Source organism: Dermacentor andersoni, chromosome 1, assembly GCF_023375885.2.
Source record: "Dermacentor andersoni chromosome 1, qqDerAnde1_hic_scaffold, whole genome shotgun sequence".
In the NCBI taxonomy this organism is placed as follows: Eukaryota; Metazoa; Arthropoda; class Arachnida; order Ixodida; family Ixodidae; genus Dermacentor; species Dermacentor andersoni.
In genome coordinates, this window is record NC_092814.1 from 174615070 (window position 1) to 174638931 (window position 23862).

The 23862-nt window shown below is 50.1% G+C and overlaps 1 protein-coding gene across 1 annotated transcript in view; it reads right to left on the reverse strand.

Annotated features, from left to right (window-relative positions):
• Window positions 1-5428: 5428 nt before the first annotated feature.
• Window positions 5429-23862, reverse strand: part of LOC126547188 (luciferin 4-monooxygenase-like) — a 73867-nt gene continuing 55433 nt past the window's right edge. Inside the window, exons 9-11 of the mRNA XM_050195079.3 lie at window positions 22468-22612; window positions 14847-15110; window positions 5429-5572 (exon numbers count right to left, since the gene is read on the reverse strand). Coding sequence (XP_050051036.2) covers window positions 5448-5572; window positions 14847-15110; window positions 22468-22612 — 534 coding nt within the window. The 3' untranslated portion in view covers window positions 5429-5447. The remainder of the gene's footprint in view (window positions 5573-14846; window positions 15111-22467; window positions 22613-23862) is intronic.

Genomic DNA, 23862 nt, shown 5'->3' on the forward strand with positions numbered 1-23862 from the left:
CCGTATCATAAAGCTCCTTGGGTTGCCGCTTCAAGAGGTCTGTAACTGACTCTTTCACGTCATCGTCCGACACGAATCTGGTTCCCTTTAGCTGTTTGTTCAATTGCCCAAAAATGAGGAAGTCACTAGGCGACAGGTCTGGGCTGCATGACGGATGTTGCAGCGTTTCCCACTTGAACTTTGTCAGTTTTGTATTAAGCACATCAGCGACGTGGGTACGGGCATTGTCGTGGAGCAAGATGACCCTATTCGTCAATTTTCCACGTCGTTTTTTCTTGATTCGGCGATTGATAGTCTCTCCAGGTTTAGCAAATTCGATCAGTAATGGCCCCTGACAATCGAAAAAAATGTCCACAACACCTTTTCGGTGGAAATGACGGCCTTTGCTTTCTTTGGGGGTGGTGAATTCGAATGTTTCCACTGTAAGCCTTGCCGTCGTGTTTCAGGCTCTTAGTAGTGGCCCCATGATTTGTCTCCAGTCACAATTACAGACAAGAAGTCGTCGCCCTCATTGTGATACCGGATCAGATAAGTCAAGGCAGCGCCGAACCTCTCCGTCTTCTGGCGGTGCTTCAAAATCTTGAGCATCCATTGCCAACATAAGAGCCGACAACCGAGATATATAGGAATTATCGTGTTAACCGAACCGTGACTGATGTTCCCAAGCTCCGCCAGTTCACCGATACTTATGCCCCGTTCTTGTCTAATCAGCTCATCAACCTTCGCAGTTGTGTTGGGGGTGATTTGCACGGTGGCTTGGGCCCGGTCTTGGATCGTCTTTGCAACTTTCACGTCCTTCTTTGAACAGTTTGCTCCAACGATTCACAGTGGTCAATAAAATGCAACGTTCAACGTACACGGCAGCCATACGGCGATTAATTTCTTTTTGGGAAACACCTTCAGCTGTCAGAAATGCGTTCAACTTTTGGAGCGGGCATTATGTCACGCAACCATGTTCGACCCACTGTATGAGAGCATTAAAGAACATTTATCCTCACACCTGCGTCTAACTTTTGTAAATTAGAGATGCCTGTGTGCTACGCGCATGCCTCGCAAATAATGAAAACCATTATTGCACGGGGTTGGTTAGCTCACTTTCATTTCACTCCTCCTCGTGCATTAGAAATGCGAAGATACAATGGAATATACAAATGCGAAGATACAGCTTGATAAAGGGCAAAAGAGTGTCAGTGGAAACAAAGTTCACTGCACGTATACACAAAACGTCGCAACAAATTATTTAAATATACGCATAAGTCTCCAATAAATTTATTTATCTAAGAAAAAGTCACTGTATATAATGCGTCAAACATGGCAAATAAACATGTTGCGCAATCACAGATTCACAGATCACAGAATCCTCAGGCCCGCCCCCCTCCCTACACTCTCCCTGACGTATCGCACGCGACGGAAGGCGGTGCGCTTCCTCCCCACTTTTCTCCCTTGCATACACAAGACTGAGCTACCATCGTCGGCTCACCTATGCCACTCCCCCCTTACGCTTTCACTCGCACATACAGCATGCAGCGTGCAGTGACGATGTTATCGCCCTTCGACTTTACACGGAACACAAGGGCGACAGCGACGGCAATGACAGGAATGCGCCTGGAGTGTCCATATAATTGCTATCGCAATAATATAATAAGAGTATCCGGCAACTGAAGCGCCCCGTGGCCCATTACTTTCCGCAACAGAAGAAGTAACAAAATCGAACTTTGAACATGCGACAATTCGCTGCACTGAATCAATGTATTTTTTTTTTTTTTTTTTTGTCGGGCGGGGGCACCGAAACGAAAAAAAAATAGCGCAAAGGAAAGCATGTTGGCCACAATCGAAAGCCTCCTTTGGGCACCTATAATGTGGCTACCGAAGGAATATTGAAGAAAACGTGACACGCTTGGTCCATAGAGAAGCATACGCATACTGCTCGGTATCCTATACCGCCGAGACAAGACTTTCTGGAGAGGTTGCGCTGAAGCGAACGCGTTGCAATCCGTCGAGTCCCTACAGAGATGCCGGCCAGCTACCATTGCTTCTTTTTCTCGTCTGCTAGCCGGAAAGCGTCCAAAACTATGCCAGGCGAAAATCCAGTCGGCCAGAGAAAAATGAACGCGCACCCAAGTGCGCCGCACGGTGGTCGGGGCAGCACGAGAAAAACGCATGCGCTCTGGCGCAGCTCCCATCTCGACGACCAACTCTGGGCGACCCAGCAGGCCTACGAAGCGGCGAAGAGGCAAGACCTCGACGTCCCATCCTGGGAGGCCTAGGCCCAGCCGACTGAACTGCTGGTGCTCATTAAAGTTCACTCTCTCTCTCTCTGGCTGGGTCTGTAGCCTGCGGGAAGCGAGAACAAGAAAATTGAAGAGGCTCAATGTGTTCTCGCAAATAAAAGTCAAAGTAGAAAAATAAATAAGAACGCAGTTACCTTTGTTGGCTTTAGTGTCTTGGCATGAATGCTTTGGTCCAGGTAAAAAAACATGTTTATATTGTTTTCTGTGACATGACAGCACAAATAAACCACCAGAACGCTTTGTCTCATCGGACCTCGCTGCGTGCTTTGTCAACTTGTCTGATAGAGGGTTGATTTGGCTTGTCTCGTTGTACGGTCCGATGTACGACTTTAGAGACGTCGTCTTCATCATCATCATCATCATTTATTTACCCTTAAGGGCCCCTGATGCGGCATTACATAAGGGGGGGGGGGGGGTAACAAATGGTAACCAATGGTCACAAAGATAAAAAAAAAACATTAATACAGATTGCAAGAACTGCTAAATACAGTAAACACATGAAAATGAAAAAGCCGATAAAAGGGCTTACTACTGGGGCTGCGGACAAAACTGGTGTCCAAACTGGTAGTGTAATAATAAAGTTTAAATTCTACAGAATTTGTTTCACTGACGATAGCGTAAGGAAGTACATTCCAATCCGATATGGCAGTCGGCAGAAATGATTTATTGAAAAAGTTAGTTGAACCATGAATGCGTTGAACACTGTAACAATTAAACAGACGTCGTGATGATCTCATGGGCGGCAGAATTAGGCTCTCACGTCGGAGCTCTTGGTGCTAAGAAAGTGCACAAGAGGCCGACAACCGCAGCAGATACCAGACCCGGTAGTAAAGGTGGGAGGCATCATGATTCCGCAGGTTACGACACTCCGGATCCTCGGACTCCTGATTCAAAAGGACGGGGCCTGGGGAGCAGAGTTGGAAAAAATTCAGAGAACAGTGCAACAAATAGCCCACCTTATCAAAATAGTGATGAGCAAAAGTCACGGACTCAAGGAAGAAGACCGCACGAGAATGATACGAGCGCTACTCACGAGCATCGTCACCTACGGGACCCCATACTTTGACAGGAAGAACAGCCAACGAGACAAAGTAAACGCCCACATCAGGAAATCCTACAATATTGCCTTGGGCCTGTCCCCCTCCACGTCCACAGCGAAACTACTCAAAATGGGAGTCCACAGCACGTGGGAAGAGCTCATGGAAACGTAAATGAGGAAAATGATAATACAGCTTATGAAAAAGGCAGAGACTTGCTATGTTACGACGGGATGCCAGGGGGATTAGACCAATCGAAGCTTTGATGTTAGTACCGCTCAACCGAGAATCATATTTGAATGTTATGAAACGACCAGCTCGATTTTGTATAGCCTCTAACGCCTGGATTAGGTACTCTTGATAGGGGTTCCAGATAGGGGATGCGTATTCAAGTTTGGTACGGATGAAAGTTTCGTATGCGATTAGTCTAACCGTGGGCGAAGCAAACCTGAGTGATCGTCTAATTAAACTTAGTGATTTGGAAACGCTTGCAGAGAGCGACGTGATGTGCTTTGACCAGCTTAGAGTTATTTCTATGCCTAGATACCCATAAAATTCCACTTGTGATAGCGCGGTAGTGTTTAGCATGTATGAGAAGTGTACGTTAGATCTTTTACGAGACACGTGCATAAACTTACATTTTGATACATTTAACTGCATGAGCCAGGTCGAACACCAATTTTGGATTAAGGTTAAATCATCCTACAGCAATGACTGATCGTTAATAGCAGAGATACGTCGGTAGAGAACGCAATCATCCGCAAACAGACGAATGGGTGGGGAAATTTTAGCAGGAAGGTCATTGATAAAGATTAGGAACAGAAGCGGGCCAAGAACAGAGCCCTGAGGGACTCCGGAGTCAATGCAATGCACCTTTGGCGTCAAATGTTTATAACAACATTAAACCCACAAAGTTCCGCAATTGAAAATAAAGCACGACTTTGGAAATGTCACTGTACCTTTCGCATAAAAATTTTGTGAGAACTTTATACCCAGAAAGTTTCGGAATTGAAATCTATGCGCGCCATAGATTCCGCGGCCTCCGCGAGATGCCGCGACGAGCCCGCTCGCCATTAAAACGCCCTTGAAACTTTGTGCTCGGATGAGGCTCCTTGCGTCATGTGACTTCCGGTGCATTTGCGTAGCCGCGAAATCCGGCACGAGTTCGCAGTGTTATCCCCGAAATGTATTTTCGAGCATAAAAAAGGCATTCTAAACAAAATCCGGAATGATTTCCGGCGCCAGGGGTTGTTTTGGTCGGCGGTGCATGACAGCACGAAAAAAATTTCTAGGGGGGGGGGGGGGGGGGAAGTGCTTATGGGGCCGCCCCTGATTGACAGGTTCTTTGCGTGTTGTTGTTACCGCGGATGGCGTTGGCTGCCTCGTAGATAGTGCACAAAGGACGTATGCATTGGAATAAGACTCCTTTAGATATGGCATTGCAGAGTTATCTCGTAGGCTTTTCGTTGTGTCTGTTTTGCTCATAAACTCTCATGCTTTAACTTGCGGCTTTCATAAGCTCGGCATATATGCTCCAGATAACGCGCACCAACTGGCCCACCGAGCTGAATTACTCAACTATCCCGAATCTGCCAAAAGTTCGCGAATTGTCAACAGTCAAAGCATTTCAGTTCTTTTATCCTGAGGACGAGTTCACAAAGCTTTTCATTCGTAAGTGTTCTTTGCCATTGCCTGATCATCGCCTTCGCAATGTCCCGTATTACATTACATATTACAATTCTAGCGTAAAAGCTTTTTGTGAAGGCGGTCCTATTGGAAAATCCTATATACCTCGTGCCATTATCCTGTTTGTTCCGAGACCTGGTCATTAAAAAGATAAAGGCCTGCATTCACAAAAAAGCTCTTACGCTATATTTGTTCGTAAGAGGAAATTGTGAATTCGATCGCCATTCTCCTAAGGAACAATTTGTTTATTTCTATGTACGTCCAAATATGTTGCAAGAGTAATCACTCTTCTTTCATTTACAATGGCAGTCATGTTTTATTCATACTATAGTTGTCAGCCAAGATGAAACAAAAGTGCATTTGACGAAAACAACTATTTCAACAATGGAAGGAGCAGCCAAGACAAGATGTCAATTCTTTATTTGATGTGTGCTTATGACATGGATTGCATGTATTGATCTCTAAGCTGCCGGCGGAGATATTTTCCAGATTCCGACTTCGGTAATTCTTCCATAAATTGTACGCCGCCGTGGAGATGCTTGTGTGACGCAGAAGTTTCTGGGGAAATAGAGACACAAACGGATGCATAGCGAGTATTAATTATTATGTTTATCATACCTATTTGAAATGTCATTTAGGCCCGTAGTTAGGGCCGGTAGCAGTCGAACAACGTGCGCAAACTCCGTAATTGTTACATCTACAACATCATCCACCTCACCAAACTTTATTACAACTGGGCGGTGAAGCCTTGCAAAAATTTCGCAATATAACTTAATGACTCCGATAACTCTTATTGTGATAGGACTCAGCCAATGTTTATTGGCGTTGATGAAGCCTTGCGAATGTGACAAAACTGACAGAGAGCTTTTCTATATCCAGTACTTGACATAACACTATCATCATTTTCACCGTAATTATCCTTAGCTGTTGGAACTGCTAATTACCCGAATTCCGTCCCGCTTCGACCGGGACGGAAGCGCGCTCCTCTTCGGGCGTGTGATCACATCAAAATTGTGACTGCATCGGGGCAACGCATCCCCGAAGTTCCCAAGATCAGGGTCCTGGGCCTGCTGCTCAACAAGAGCGGCCGCAACGACGAGACCATCAACAAGCTTACCACCAAGGCAATGGTCGCCATCCGGCTCATACATCGAGTCTCTACACGACGGGCGGGCATGCGTGAAGACAGTCTCGTGCGCCTTGTCCAGTCGTTCGTGATCAGTCACATCGCCTACGTTGCGCCCTACCTTAACTGGCACGTCACTGACAGGACCAAGATCAACACGCTGATCAGACGGGCCTACAAGACAGCGCTGGGTTTAATGGAGACCACGAGTACGGCTCGGCTCTTGCAGCTCGGCGTCCATAACACCCTAGAAGAAATAGCCGAGGCGCAGCTCACCGCGCAATTCGAGCGCCTCTCTACCACCAAGACGGGCCGCAGTATACTGACGTCCCTGGGTTACAACCCCCAAGCTCCCAGCCGGCAACCGTGCGAGATCACAGATGAGGCGCGGGCCCACATTTACGTGGACCCCATCCCGAAGAACATGCACCCAGAATACAACCAAGAACGGCGGCAGGCGCGGGCCAAGGCCCTCACCGAGCAACACGCCCAAGACCCGCACGCCCGGTACGTGGACGCCGCGGAATACAAGCGGGAAGGCTTCGCGGCAGTGGTCGTTGCGGCGGCTACCGGCACCAAGACAACGGCAGCGAGCGTGCGGTGCACGAACGCCACAAACGCCGAGGAGGTTGCCATCGCTCTGGCGATCACCGAGGCCGAGTGTCGCACCGTGCTCAGCGACTCGAGGAATGCCGTGCGCAACTTTGCCAAGGGGCGAATATGCGCGCCGGCGGCCGCCATTATCGGCAAGCTCCAACTTCAAGACCGCGGCAGCACCGTCCGTATCAAGTGGTTCCCGGCGCACGCCGGCGAGTGTGCATCCTCACCGAACCACAACGAGACGGCCCATTCGGCGGCGCGAGCGCTTACCTTCCGCGCCCCCGAGAGTGACCGTTCCGTGTGGTGGTTCGAAACCAAGGACAGATTGACTAGTTATGCTGAAGTAACCAAGTGTTACCGCTTAGCTCGACGGACAATGCCGCCTCCCCACCCGGCACTCAGTCGGGAGGAGGGCGTAATCCTAAGACAAATACAGACCGCGTCACTCCTCGCCCCCGCAATGCTGCACGTGCTTCACCCAGAGCTCTATCCGAGTGGGCTGTGCGGTGTTTGTGCAGCGGGTCCGGCGGACCAATGGCACATCATGTGGGACTGTGCCAGGTTCCCGACGGCAGCTACCTCCAGGACTTACCCGCCAGAACTTCAAAGTGCACTGCAGTCAGCAGAAAAGGACTCACAACTATGGGCCGTCCAGCAGGCCCGGGGTGCGCTCGAAAAGCACAAACCTCGTGACCCACTACAAACGGGCCCAACTGGGCTAGTGCAGAGTAGGGTATAACCCCGGGTCGACGCTTGGCCAGCGTCACGACTCGTTAAATCGTCGTTTGCCGGCACTTTATTAAAGTTATTCCTGTCCTGTCCTACCCGAATTAAGAGGCACTGGTTGTAAAGAAGGTTCTTTTTTCTCACCGTTTTTCAGCATGTATAATTCCGTATACAGTGAAAATTTCACCCGGGACTACTATAACCCTGATCGTTGACGAGACCACAAACTCAAATTGCTTTGAAGGTATTTTTAAATCTGAAGAAACGCTCATTATATCGAAATATATTTTCATACCTAGACGAGATTACGAAGCTGACTGGATCTTTTTAAGTATAGCATACCTCACAAAAGTATGTGCATGATTACCTAAAGAAATTAAAGGGTTCACAGCGTCAATCACTATCTGAAGGTGATCGCTGCCAATGGCGGGATCAACCACAGCGCAAGAAGGCATGGAAATACCGGAGCTAGCAAATGTTACTATTAAGACACTGCGCGACTGAAAACAACGACAACAACAACAACAACAACAAAGAAACAACTTTAGAACTTAAGCAAAAAAAATTTATTGGAAACAGACCAGTCCCACAAACGTCTCTCATATGAATCAGCGTGGAAGCCCCGCGACACATAGTGAGAATTGGTCCCCCGCAAGTAATATGTTCTTATTTTAGTAAGCAAAGTTCGCTAAAATCACGACAACAAGCATCTATACTCCAGTTGAAATGTAAGTGTTAAATGAAAAAGTGGTGCGTAGCCGGCAACTGTGATTTCGAATATACTGATATATCATATTGAGAAGACATAAACTGATGAACTTGCCATAGCTGAAAAACTACTCGCATGAAACTGGGCCTTACCACAATGTTTTTTTCTAAATACTAAACCTGCATCTCCAAGAAAAAAACATCGCAAGTTCTTTAAATGACAGCCCTTATCAGCTAACATTTAGGTTGCGTGAAAATAGCCGGATATAAAATAAATCTGTAGCCTGAGAAAGTATTGAGCGACAATGCCACTGTAGTATTATTTGGTACCCTATGTTGACTACGAACAGCAGAAACTGCTTGGTCCAGAACAATCTTTCAAAAAAGTAATTCCTGATAAGGGACTTCCCATTGTTGTTGCAGAGTTATGAAGGCCACTAGGTTATTCGCAATTAGGAGACATGCTGTGCTAATGAGTCCTAAGGTTCATGTCCAAATCCGGCTTGTGTATGGGGAATTTGAATCGAGGGCGGGAGGGTGGTTTCGGTATCGCTGCGAGCGGACGCGCTGTGTATGGGCTCCTCCTTCGAAGTCCACAGCGACCGGTCATTTCGACTTGAGCCTCTCAACATCGCCACCATCGTATCCGGGAAGGTGAGCCGCCCATATTGAGCCCACCTGGGTGTCACTATCCCGCCCGGGTCGGATTTTTCGGCCTTTTCTCCGTCTCCCTGGTGCACGCCGAGGCTACGCCTGTCTTAGGCCTAGCGTCCGTGACCCCCACAGCCCACCCAGCCATGGAATACCAAGTAAACGGCACTGATATCGACCCCGCCGAAGCCCTAAACGGGGAATGGGAGACTGTCCTGCGTCTCCGCAAACAGTACCGCCCGGCGACTGCCACTCACTCTCCCCAAACGGAACCCAAGGGCGACGACGGCCGTTCAACCGCCGAGATATCCCGAGCTGCGGCGCCGCCAGCTGCGCAGCGCCCGCTCCGTACGCGACACGCGCCTCTCCCGCAACTCCCGCGAGGAGACTTCAAGATCGTAGTCCGACCACGCGGCGGTTTGGACGTAACCAAGGAGACCCCTCGAACGCTCTTCGCAGCAATCTGTGATGCGACGAAAATCCACCTGCAGGAAGCGCTCGCTCAGGACCAGGTGCGGCTGCATCCAACAAACAATACCTTGACGATCAGCAATCCAGAGGAGGCTCAAGCTCGAGCTTATGCCCAAATAACGTCAATCCGCATCGGCACGAACGCAACTGATGTCACCGCATACCTCGCTCCGCCCGATGATGCCGTGAGGGGCGTCATTCACATGGCCCACAGTGGTGAGTCGCACGGTGAAATCCTGAAAGGACTTGTTCCCTTCAATCCTCAACTACCAATTATTGACGCTCGGCCCTTCGGGAAAAAGCGATCCATTATTATCACTTTCGCCACCGGCCCCCTGCCAAAGGCTGTCCGCTTTTGGGCGGGTATTCACACTTGCTTTCCTCATCGACCAAAAATGGAGGCTTGCTACAACTGCCGCCGTATCGGACACCGCCAGGATGTCTGTCCCGTCCCAACTAGCGGATGTTGCCACAATTGCGGTGACAAGCACACGCCAACGGAACCACCAACCTGTACACCCAAGTGCATTGTCTGTGGGGACGAGCATCATACTGAGAATATTCAATGTAAGTACCGGTACCCACGCCCGGCACCACGCACCCAGCCAACCACCGGACGCCAGTCAAGCACCCGGGAGCAGAAGCCAGCCCAGCGAAAGTCATCGCGCTCCATTTCACGCGCTCCATTTCACGTGACCGTAGCCACAAGCCCCAGCAGGACCTCACCTGGGCCGACCGTGCAAGAAAATCGCCGCGTGCCCCCGCCCGGAAAACTCCGGACCACAATGAAGGGGAGCTCCGGGCCCTGCGGGAGGAGGTAAGACGCCTCACAGTCCTCACTCAGAGCTCTCTTCCCTCTCCTACTCTTTCTCACTCCCCCCCAATTTCACCTCCTACTCTATCACAAACCAACACCGCTCCCTCTCAATCACCCCCCTAAAAAAAACAACGTATCACTCCCCCACCCCTCACCTCCGAGCCGATCGATGTCGACTCCAAATTGAAAGACTTCTCCGACCAATCTGACAAAAAACTCAAAGAGATTGAGGTTCGCCTCGAAAGCAAATTCAATGCTCTCATCCCTGACCTCACTACGAAAGTGGAGACGCACTTGGAACGCTGCATGGAATCTATACTTCAGAAAATGGTCAACCTCCTCGAAGCACGCCTCACGCAGCTCCCCCCGCTCTCTACCCCCCTTCTCCCCACAGCACAACTAACTGCCATGGAACCCCACATCCCAATAGACGCGAGACTAACCCCTCTTATCCATCCCTCTACGCTCCAATATGGCGGGACGGGGCAAGAATAACTCTCTTCACATCAAAACCTGGAACTGCCGCGGATTCCGGGGCAAGCGTGCTCTCCTGCAGCTTCTACTTCCTACACTTTCCCCAACACCCCAAGTCCTTCTTCTCCAAGATACCGCCAATCAGGCCACACTCCCCAGTTACAACTCCACACACTCTGACACCACAAACAGACCCAGGGCATCCACACTTGTGCACCGCACTTTAACACACAAGACACATTACATCACATCAGAGACGCCCTGCGTGATCACCGAAATTATCCATCATACATATACACTCCCATCCATCTTTATTGCCAATATCTACCACCCCCCATCCCAACCGATGGCCTCGTTGGACTCCCTCCTCCGAGAGTTGTACCGCCTAGCAGGGAAACACCCCGTACTAATCGGTGGGGATTTCAACAGCCAGCACACTGACTGGGGATATAAAACAACCACACACAGAGGTCGCAGGCTCTGGCTGCTCATGCAGAACCTCCAACTTTCCGTCCACAACAACTTTCAGATGCCTACGCGAATCGGCAACAGTGTCAGCATGGACACTAGTCCGGATCTGGTGATCAGCCGCTCCCTCCGTGATGTGACCTGGACGAGAACACAACACACACTGGGCAGTGATCATTACATGATACAAGTCACTGTCCCATTCAAACCACCCCGCCACGCCTACATGACACACAAACTCATTAACTGGGACGCTCTCCGCACCGCGCGGACTGCCCTCCCTGACAACCCCATCACCGACATCACCGACTGGGTAGACTCTCTTCAGACTGGCATCCAACAGCATACGCAGCTGATTGAAACCACCACAGACACCCCGACACTAGACACCCGACTCGCCCACCTCTGGGAGGCCTACTACAGCCTCCTAGAAAGGTGGAAACGGGGTAAACATAACAGAACACTAAAGAAACGCTTAGCCGCTTTACAATCCCAAATTCAACTACATTCGGAGGAGCTCTGCCGCTCAAATTGGGGGCAAGTATGCGACGGCATCGCCGGCAAACTGACAACCAAAAGGGCGTGGCACCTCCTCCGACACCTCATCGATCCATCGAAAACAAAAAAACACCACCCAGCACCACGTCACCCGGCTCATACACACACACATGGACAACCCCGATGCTCTCTTGAGTACACTCCGCGACACATACACTTCACCTGGCATATTATCTCCTCTCCCCTCATACACAGGACAGCCGAACCCCGAACTCGACACCGACGTAACAGAGGCGGAGGTCAGAGCAGCCCTCATGACTCTCCACACCAATTCCGCGCCCGGCCCCGACCAGGTCACCAACACAACGCTTCGTAATCTGGACAATCAATCGATTACTCGCATCACGGAGTACTTCAACCAGTGCTGGAAAGAGGGCACCCTCCCCCAGTCCTGGCGACACGCAAAGGTAATCTTCATTCCGAAGCCCAACAAACCACTTACACTCCAAAACCTTCGCCCAATCTCGCTAACCTCGTGTCTCGGAAAGCTTTTCGAGCATGTCGTATCAGCGAGGCTCGTGCAGCACATGACAGACCATGACAGACCATAACTTATACCCTCACAGCATGGTGGGATTCCGCCCCCATTTGTCCATACAAGACGCCATGTTGCAAATCACCCATGACATCTTCGATCCGCTCATTCCAAGCCACACCAAGGCAGTCCTGGCTTTGGATTTATCCAAAGCCTTTGATCGCGTCGAACATCACGCGATCATGACTGCAATCTCCCCACTGAATGTGGGCGCACGTACGTACACCTACATTCAGGCATTCCTCACAGCACGCACAGCCGAGCTTCACTTCGGCCCGCTCACCTACCCCACATACTCACTAAAAAGCGTAGGCACCCCGCAAGGCTCCGTCCTTTCACCTTTCTTATTTAATATCACACTCATCCCCCTAGCACGACAATTGGCAACCATTCCTCATTTGAAACATACTCTCTACGCAGACGACATTACATTATGGACTACCCATGGCAGTGATGGTGCCATACAGGACACCATCCAAGCAGCCACCAATCTGACCCAAAACTATGCAGTTAGAGTAGGACTTTCTTGTTCCCCAGAGAAGTCCGAGCTGCTGTGCATTCGTCCCAAGAACCGCAACTTGCCCTGCTCCCCCATCGTCATCGAGCTGGACGGTAGACCGATACCAGAGGTCGAAACCCTTAGGATACTTGGTATGCATATCCAGAGTGATGGGAAGCACACAACTACACTCCGGAGACTCAGGCAGGTAGTAGGGGCGATCTCGCGCCTTATCCGCTGGGTCTCGGGCCACCACAGAGGCATGAGGGAGCGTGATCTATGTCGACTTGTTCACGCCTTTGTACTCAGCCACGTACTCTACTCCACCCCGTATCTCAAGCTCTCTCGCCGTGAAACTGACGCCATGGACGCTCTTATTCGCCGGGCATACAAAGTCGCCCTCCACCTTCCCATAAATACACCTACTGACCGACTCTTACAATTAGGCCTCCACAACACAATCGGGGAACTTGTAGACGCGCACCGCCAAGCACAATACCTTCGTCTCACACAAACCAACACTGGCCGGTACATACTGCACTCCCTTGGAATCCGGATACCAGCCAACGATCCGACATTACGCCCCATATCAAAACCCTTACACCGCGAACTGCTCATTAAGCCACTCCCCCGTAACATGCACCCCGACCACCACGATAAGCGCCGCAGAGCTCGAGCTACAGCGCTGCACCGTTACTACGGCTCGGAACCGGACGCCGTATGGGTAGACGCAGCCTGCAAGGGTGATGAAGCGGTCGCTGTCGTGGTGGATCACACTCTCTCTCCGATTGGAACGCACACACTCCCCCCAGACACCTCTCCCGAAGCTGCAGAGGAAGCCGCCATTGCCCTAGCTATCATCAACACAGAAGCACGGTATGTTTTATCAGACTCCAAAACTGCAATCCTAAATTTCGCACGAGGCCGAGTCCACGTCCCTGCTTTTTGCATACTGGACTCGCCCGTTGCACCCCCGCCCCGTCATGTGGAGCTGATTTGGGTGCCCGCGCACTGCGGGAATCCTGGAAACGAGGCCGCCAACCTCTTAGCCCGAGGTTCTTTAAACCGGGCTCTTGCGGCCTCCGATCCGGGATTCACGAAGGAGCGCGCGCACACTTTCAACGAGCTGACGGATGCCTCCAAGGCGGCGCGTCAGCTGTATCCCGCACCGCACAAATCCCTTAGCAATCGACAAGCAACCCTTTGGCGCCAATTACAAACTCACACTCTCCCATCTCCTCTGACTCTTTCTCACTATCACCCACTTTTCCTCACATCAGCCTGTAATCTCTGTCCCGAACCTCGCGCTTCTGCTCTCCACCTCCTTTCTCATTGCCCGGCGGATCCTCCCCCGCGGGGCCTCGAGCACCTGAAGACCTGGGAGGACTGGGAGACCCTGCTGCGCTCTGGAGACCCGGTCGTGCAGACCATGGCTACTGATCGGGCTGCCAGCGTTATGGAGCGAAGCAACATAAACGCTTGAGTGCAGTGGGGTCGTGCGGGGGCCCGGGAGCCTGCGTGCTCCAAACTCCTCAGTCTTACAATAAAGTTTTTATGGTGATGATGAATCGAAGCGGCAATCACAACCAAGCCCGTGAAAAGTAAAAGGTCGCACTAAATCCACATCAATCAAAGGCGACTGTTCTTTTTTTTTATGCATTCAGATATCGCATCGTCTTCGTCTTCATTCTCCTTCCATCGGTTATTCAAACCTTGCGCGTACCCCTATCATTAGAAGTAGCATACACGACGTGGTATTGTATAATTGTGCCTGTACTCTATTCACCGGGTGGCCATTGACGATGCCAACTCGTTGGAAGCCAAGCATGTGCCCTCTGTGAGCCTAACAAATCCACCTCCCAGCAACCTCCGCCTTTGTCTAGCCAAACCAGAATGCCACTATACCATCCACATCCGGGAACGGCGACACCAACGCCACCGACTGCTACCCTGGTTTCCCTGCTCGACTTTGCTTCTGACAAAGTCCACAGGCACGCGCAGACATCATCGTTATATCCTTGATGCTCTTCCTGAACGTGCGCGCAGTAGGTGGATAAGAATGACGAAAAAGAAAAAAAAAAAAGAAAGAAACGCTAAGCTCTTCGTTGACTGCTCAGTTGTAACGCAACGTGGGTATTAAAACTAGTTGCGGCGCCACGATGACGCTCGTTGTGTGAGCTCTGCGTATGGGACACGTACCGGCGACCATTTCGCTGAGTTGAGTCGCCACCTCGTGCGCGGGCATGGCGCGCGCCTCGTCGGTGAGCACGACGAAAGCCCTGGGCGCCTCGCCCATCTGTCGGTGCGGCACGCCCACCACGGCCGCCTGGCGCACAAAAGGATGGCGCATGAGCAGGTCCTCGAGCTCTGCCGGCGCCACCTGCTGGTCCATGCACTTGATCAGGTCCTTGATGCGGTCCACGATGTACAGCTGCCCCAGCGCGTCGTAGTGGCCCACGTCGCCTGCGTGCGTAGCACCATGGCGTGCGCATGTACTCGCGGCAAACGCGCTGCTGATGCGTCGTGGAAAGACGAAAGCAACTCGCAGCTCTTTGACGACGGGCATAACGCTGACCTATATCGCAACAAGCCACGCAGGTAACCGATTAGAGAGCTTCTGGTCAGGGCTTCGCTTAACCAAGTTTTGTCCGGAGTGTCCGCCGCCGCTGTTAAAGCGACAGACAAAAGAAATGTTCCAGTTCCAGCGGAATCTAGGGCCCTCTTTAGGTGCCTTTTCCGTCGTTTCTGGTTACGCGAGTACAATATCTTCAGTATCTCAACGCACGCCTCTAGAGTGAGTATCATTAATCAGACGTTGTTTTTCCTGTTTTAGGTGGTCTATGGCACCACACAATTTCCCAATTCGCTTAATTATGTCCAACTACGCGTAAAGCAAATATCTTTCAGACATAGCCTCGTCGCAGTACTGAGTGGTCCATGGCTCGACTTCATAAATGCACGCAGTACTATGTGTGCTACTTATATCGACGTATACTCCAGAGTTCCTTTCGTGTGTTCTACGTACATTACAGTGTAGATATTTCTAGCTATTTCTCATTCCCGTCTCTCACAGGTATTATTATACGTTTTACATACAAATCCTCGTATACGCTTAATATGAATGTAACATTTATGTAGCGCTCTACGGCCGTCCAAGAAAATGCAACAAAACCGTGAAATTGTGGCATCTGCCGACTTCAGTTCAACGTCCAGAATGGAATAGACATTTACAGCAATTCACAATACATTGAAGAGAAAATCGCGAAATCTTCTAATCAAATGAAATGTGCAAGAAGGTTACTAAGGACTTTTATAAACACACTCTACATTTGTTTAGGAACTATTGTGTATTATCTGTTCATATATCTTCTAACCAATGGTGTAAACTTCCTGAAACGTGCATACTGATTGGTAGATTGGCCAATGCATCGTGCTTGAACAAAAAATGCGCCGATACACAGCCTCTATTGGTAGGTGTAACAGGTTAGTTCCCTCCCTTTGGCGGTGAATATCGCAGTCAGTTTTTTTTTTCGTGGTGCCACTATTGTTGCACTGTTGATGCCCGCAAGACTCGTGTAAACGCAAATACCAAGTTCCACGCCTGATACGCTCGGAGAAGAAGAAGAAGCTTGGTTCGACACAGTCGCACTGCTGTCTCGCTTCCTAGTGTTTTTGTATTTTTTCGACGTTTCGTCAAATAGAATTGTCGAAGACGTCGGACGACTCGCCAAGATACCTTCCCCACCGGAGGCTGGGGGGGCCTTCGCCTCCCGTCGCTTCGACAGGAGCCTGCAGAAGAGCCCGATCTGGTAGCGGCGAGAGCTCCGTCATGACTACGCCTGACCTGACACCGGGTCAGAGGCCACCGACTGACCCTGAGAGCAACCGCGGAGACGGAGAGTCACAGAGAGCCAGACGAATCCAAATGGAGCTCAAAGAGTGAAACTGATTTCCCAAGCCTGAAGCTTTCTCCAGGAATCCAGGACACAGTGGTGCCATCGCGCAGCGGACCGGCTAAAGCAGTCAAATCAATGAACAGAGGCCCCGTAGACGAGCAGACTGCTGAACAACCGGAACAGCGAAGTTATGTGTCTGCACTGCAGCGACCCCAATCGCGTTGCGATGAAAAAACGCCACAGGAGGACTGTCAGCAGGTGCTACGTGCTCTCTTCAAGGCCTTGCGATCACACATAGAGACGATGCCGGCGAGCTCGATGAAGGACATGCTCGAAATAGTCCTGGCTCTCGAGTCAGTGATTCTAAGCTCTGCCTCTTCTTAAAGCACCTAGCAAAATGGATGCGGTCAGGACACAATGTTCACCATCTCGCCCAAAGGTGCCACTTATTATGCAATGGAACTGTGCGGGTCTTGCGTGCCATTTACCTGAACTGTCGCTTTTCTTACGCAACATGCCTGTGCCAATATTGACCCTGTCCGAGGCTGGTCTTCCAAGTTCCAGATCAATTGCTGGTTATGTCGCACATGGAAACCAAAGTATTCCGACATTTCCGAACGGAAGCGCCATGCTATACGTGAGACGTGAAATACCACATTACGTTCTACCAGTTCAAGACCTTTGCAGCAGTGCTTTGGAAGTCAGTGCTGTACAAGTGCGGCTAGGAAACCGAAGCCTCAGCGTGGCCTCTGTATATGTGAGCTCTCATTTGAAGGTCTCGATGGGAGAAATTATAAGAGACCTCTGAAGCCGCTGCCCAGCTCCGAGGTTTATATGTGGGGACTTTAACGCGCACCATACCCTCTGGGGCGACAAGGCGATTGATGCACGTGGGAAACAAATTGTTAGTGCTTTAGCCACCGAGGGACTCTGTGTGGCAAATGACAAACAGCCAACGTTTTTTCGACCACCGGCCTCTTACAGTGTTATTGACTTGACATTACACTCAGCGGACATCCTTGCATTGTCAACTACGAGTAAAGATAGAATGGGCAGTGACCATTTTCCTCTCTTTATTAACATTGCTGGATATCGAACCAACGGCCGAAGATCCTGTCCTGTGCCGCATTGGGATACGTACAGGGACGGCCTAAGCGAATAATCTGGAGACCTGTTCGCGGACATGCTACGAAGCAAGAAATTAGCTACCGCTGAGCTGAAGCTACCCGACCACTTCCCCGCTCCGGATCTAAAGCTAAAGAATCTATGCGTTGCCCGTAGAAGAGCGGAACGGAGGCGGATGAGGACAAAGGGCGACCCACCAATGAAGATTATATATAACAGGATTGACGCAGTGATTCCACGTTATACAAGGAAACTAAGAAGAGATCAATGGGCATCATTTTGTGCAAGCCTATCGGTCTTCACGCCAGTTCCAAGGATATGGTGGGTCGTTAATAACCTTGCTGACAACTTTCGACCAAACAAGCCATTTGAAGCCCTAGCATTGAAGTTAGGCAAGACACTCGCTTGTCTTGCGAATGCCTTTGCTGAAATATACTCTTCCGGCAGGTCAGCCGGCACAACCAACCCGCCTCCGCCGCTATCGTCGTCTCTAATGGATGCTCCTTTCACACTCAGAGAGCTGGAACTAGCTATGAGCAGCCTCCGACGTCGCTGTGCGGTGGGACCTGACCTTATCAGTAATCACATGCTGACTAACCTACCGGTTGAGAGACGGCGTGATTTGCTGCCATTCTTTAACCAAGTCTGGGCCAGTGGGGCTATCCCACATTTATGGAAGGTAGCATGGGTGGTACCGGTTCTGAAGCCTGGAAAGAATCCTGCAGCTCTGGACTCATACAGACCGGTATCACTGACCTCGTGTGCAGCGAAGCTAATGGAGAAGATGGCGTGCACAAGACTCACTTGGTATGTCGAGCAGGGTCGAAAACTACCATCGTGCATGACTGGCTTTCGGCAGCGTCTAAGCGATCAACACAATGTGCTGGACCTGCTAAGCCATATAGAACATTACAGTGCGGATGGCCTGTCGACACTTGCTGTTTTCATGGAAGTTTCCAAGGCTTACGACTACGTGTCTCAAAGAGCCATCATCATCCAGTTACAAGTTATAGGCGTCACGCGTCATCTCTTGCACTTCATACATACGTTCCTCAATAATCGTCGCATCATAGTTCGTCTTGGCGACACTTTGAGCGATGAAATACGTATATTTCGCGGCGTGCCACAGGGGAGTGTTTTATCTCCCTTATTATTTAACATTGCCATGACTAGCCTCCCAAGAGTACTAAACCATCGAACACCAGTGAAGATATCTATATATGCCGATGATATCTGCATATGGGTCTCCAACTACCAGAATTGTCGCCTCGCACGAACAGCCCAGGGAGCAGTAAATGCCATTCAGGGCCACTTGGAAGCGATTGGATTATCACTATCAGCAGAGAGATCATCATCCGTACTATTTCCTGGAGTGAAAAGAAAATCTACACGCTTGACGCTGAATTTGGACGGATACCAGATTCGACAAGTCAACAACGTCCGATTTCTTGGCGTTACCTTAGACCACAGGCTACTCTGGCGCCGCGGTGTTGATCACGTTGTGGCGTCGTCGTCACCCAGTGTTACGACTTTGCACCGCTGCCACCACTGTTACGACTTTGAGGTGGTCCCGTAGCGCTCGTCACCCGTTTTGTGACAGAGCGTTGGTAGCGAAGACTCCGAGTCAGGCGTCGGTGAGAATAACGAAAGGGGCTTTATACATTATATACAGGTCATTATACAGGACAAGATCGGATCGGCACGGGGGCCGAGAGCTCACAGCAAACGCGACTGTTCCCGCACGGCGACGTCCGGCGAGACTGCAACGCGTAACACATTTCACTCCACTCGAGAGCGGCACTCAGCTCCCGGTGGGTCGGTCGATCCGGTTTTCCAGGCGGCGGCGTCGGGGCTTATAATGCCCCGAGAAACCATTGTCACTCAAACGGCCCAATACAAAGCCAGCACTCGACGGTCGTCCGAGAGGTCCAACCAGCGACCGCGCTGGCCACCCGGTTAAAGTTACCGCGCGCGGTAACCTCCAGGCAAAAGGAAATACGGCGCCGGGCTGTCTGGCACTTTGTTGCACGTTTGGACATGTCGCTCGCCGATGCTTCTCCTCAGGACGCCGCTGCTTGACGGATCAGCATCTTGACTTGTCCAGGGAGAATTAGGGCGCTGTGCCTTTCGGCGCAGCCCCGGGTTTGTCCAAAGGGCGTTCGCAGGATAAATTCTGCATCTTGTAGATTCGGAATACGGGCTGGTGGTAATGGCACAACACCAGGCTACATGTGCTCAAGCGAGTCGCTGGCATACGCTGGGGCAACCACCCGACGTCGATGCTACGGCTACATACAGCGTTGGTTACCAGTCGGATCCTGTATCAGCTACCTCTGATGTCACCCTCAGATAGCCAATACGAGCGCTTAGAAGCCATCCGCAGAAAAAGTATTCGACTTTGCCTTGGAGTCCCTCAGCCAGCGTCAAACAAGAAAGTACTCTGCGAAGCTGAGTAACGCCCTCTGCGACTTCAGGCTTCCCAGGCTCTCATGATCCAGCTACTACGATTGAATGAGTGTACGCCCGGCAAAGCCCTGTTACGACGTATAGGTAACAGGCCGCGCTCACACTTTTATGCAGCACTGAACACGCTTCGCGTTTTAGAATCGCGCTGCTCGAGACAGCAGGAAAGGATAGAACCACCCGGGACATTCGAGGACATCACATGCAACTTAAGTGTACCACGATTGCAGTCAAAGAGCTGCATTCCATCTGCAGAAGCCAAGTCATTAGTACTGAAACATTTGAACACGGCTTACCCGAATCACCTACAAGTATACACAGATGGCTCTGTCAAAGCAGACGAAGACCGCTGCGCAGCTGCATTCTACATTCCCTCTCTAAGATATACGTGGTTTGGCTCGTCGACAGTTGTGCCTCGTCGACAGTTGTGGAAGTAGTAGCAATAGCTTCTGCTCTGCGCAAACTAAAGACTTTGCCTCCGCAGAAAGTGGTGGTCCTTATGGACTCAAAGGCCGCGTTGCAACTATACCGTGGTCTGCCATCCCTCAAGTTCCCACCCAAATCACTAGCCATCGCGAAAACACTCAGCAACAAAGACTTCACAGTAATGTTTCAGTGGATTCCCTCCCACATTGGTATTTCTGGCCACGAAAAAGCTGATGCGCTTGCATACGCAGCGCTCTATGATCCTCCCAAAGTCAAGGCTCCAAAGAGTAATCATGTGCAAAAATCTGACATTCGAAATCACTTTGGGTCCCTTTGGGTTCCACCTGATATGCCCTGCGTAATCAAGAGGTTGCACCGAGAGGAAGCCTCACTTCTATATCCAATAAGGACAGGATCTGCTAATACACCGGCCTGGTTATTTAAGACGGGACGAATCGATTCTCCGAATTGTACGGCATCCAACGAGACAGGAGAAATTGAGCACTTTTTGTAGTCCTTCCAGAAATTCCAAGATGAAAGGGACGCTCTTTTGAAGAATCTGCAAAAAAAAAAAAAAGGACCTTCCGCATGCGTGCCTGCAACACCTTATATTTCCCTAGGGATCAGCTATAGCACGCAAAGAAACTTCACGTCTCCTTATCGAATTCTTAAGAGAGACTGGTCAGTGGTGACTGGTGAAACCCTTCAGCGGTATTGTAAGGGACGCTCGGGCGGAGCAATTGCCAGCCTTGATCGCCAGTTTAAACCCGCCTGTTGCTACAATTCACCACCACCACCACCACCTGATACGCCCCTGCGTATGGCTATATATATATACTGTTCGTTTATTACTCATTGAAATACTTGAACAAAAATACCGAAAGAAAATAATCAAAGAATGAAAACTGCTTGAATTAACTTGCGAGCAATAATGCGTGCTGAACTGCCTCAGCTTTCTGCAGTTCGCGGTACTTTCTGTTCCGCAGCGTTGTGCGCTTAAGATGCCTGATAAGTTGCTGCATTTGATGGAAGTTTCTTACAACACTTTTTGCGGGGAAATCGATGAACTTAATAAGTGTTAATATTTACGAACCGCCCGTGTTTTCTATCGTTTGTTTTAATGATGAATGTAATACCAGAAAAAAAAAAACTCACGTTTCATTCTATGCGCACATACATGCGACGAACTACTTTGACATCTGTTCTACCGAAACGCTGTGAGACGGAGATCTCCACAATTTTGAAGCGATAGCAATAAGGGCCCCGTTGCGCAGTCAGCATAGCGTCGGCGGCGTTGAGCGTGAGTTGACCGTGAGCGAAACGTGTCTACCAACCAGAGAGCGGCGCGCGCCGCGAGCTTTCTACCAATCCTAGCGCGGCGCGCCGACCATGCGGGGGAGGGGGGGGGGAGGGGGGGAAAGAACCACGAAGCTTGCCTTCCTGCCTAGCGTTCGCCGCAAGCGCTTCTCGGAATAGATTACGTTGCATAAGCTGCAGTTGCCGGAAAGCGTGATAAGCAGTCGGGGACCCTTTCTTGCTATCGCGTTCTACTCTTAAAGGCGAAGCTTAAGCGTCACAAAAGCTTCTTTTTTTTCGTGTTGTCGAACGAGTTCTATCCGCGCGCACAGTTTTCAAGGCCGTTCGCACGTTCACTACGTCTCACCACCGGTGAAAGAGCAACATTAGCCGGCGGGAATGCGACTGTTGGCCACAACAACCGACGTGGAGGCTTGCATATACATGTTAACAATGCTGAATACCTTTTTACTTTGTAGCATCTTCTTTGAAAGTTATCATCCCTACTTTATTCACTTTAGGAGGATATACTTTTGGCAGCCTCAAGACGGTACCCCCCGACGGTAACTTCAGGCGATGTACAGTACGTCAAGGAGGAAATGACATAAGCCCACCCGTGTGATACCAGCCGTCCGCGTCGATAGCGTGCTCGGTGGCCTCCGGTTTGTTCAGGTATCCCAGCATCATTTGGGGCCCGCGAACCAAGATCTCGCCGTCTCTATCAGCAGCCAGCGGCTTTCCGGTATCGAGGTCTAAAACCTGCAGAATGCGCGATTGCATTCACACTTGCATGTAGTAGGACGACGGCTGTGTGATGCTCAGTATAGAGAGGACAAAGACAAACTGAGTAATTGTGAGGCAATACCATAGCGTAGGCCTCGGAGCTGCGTCCTATACAGAAAGTTTCAACACCTTTTAATGAATACAAGGTCATTTATTCTCGTTCTCTGCAGATGAATATGTCATCTGCAGAGAATGTCAAATTCAAATCAAATGAAAATGTCAAATATTAGGCCATATTTGCCGGTATTGTTTAGAAGCTGTCTCTTCATGCCCTATCTAAGCGCACCCTTCAGTTGCAAAAGACCCTTACTTTAATGTCATCCTTTGTGCATCACCGCGACGATTGTCTAGATATCGCACGCCGGTCGCTGCCACGAGTATTAATCGGGCACTCAACGCCAGCCAATTAGGAAACTCTCTTACGTAACAGTTTTGTGAGTACCGAGACTGGGGTCGAATTCACAAAGCTTTCGTTCGTAAGCGCTCTTCGCCATTGGCCGGCAGCCTGCACTAATAATGTGTCCAGCATGAGAATTGGCTGGAATTTGCTCTTATGAACAATTCGTAACCTAAGAGCTTTTTGTGAATACGGGTCCTGGTTGGTCGCCCCAACAAAGCGAAAACACAAGCTGTATCGCTCGAAAACTGAACGATGCACAAAAGAAGGATAAATATATAGAATATGCACATACAACGCACACGTTGGAATATATGCAAAGCGAAGCTTAAGTAAAGCGGTTCATTAAATTCTTTGCAGCTAACGGCGATGCGTACAATTTGATGATGACAGAAAAGTGCCCCACGTATCAAGCAACATTTAGGGATTCTGTACCGCGTGTGTGACAGTGAGACATATCCGTTCTGGAGGAGGAGTGGCCAAGAACAGACACACCCCCAGTGGCACACACCTAATGGGTAAATCAACGAAAGTGAAGTAAATCAAAGAATTCGCGAAATATAATGAACAATTCTACTGACATATCGGTGGGCTTTAGATATATATGTAAGCCGACATTATCCATTCATGTTTTATGCAGGAATTGTGCCTATAGTGGGACATGCTCATTCTGGAGGGTCGGCGAAGAACCCATGGAGCGGCACGTACTGAGTGGATAAATAAAAGAAACTTAGGTAAATCAAGGAATCCGCCCATTAAATATAATTCGCCATTTAATTAACAGATCCGTGTGCTATAGTGGTGCCTGTGAGCCAACATTATATGTTCA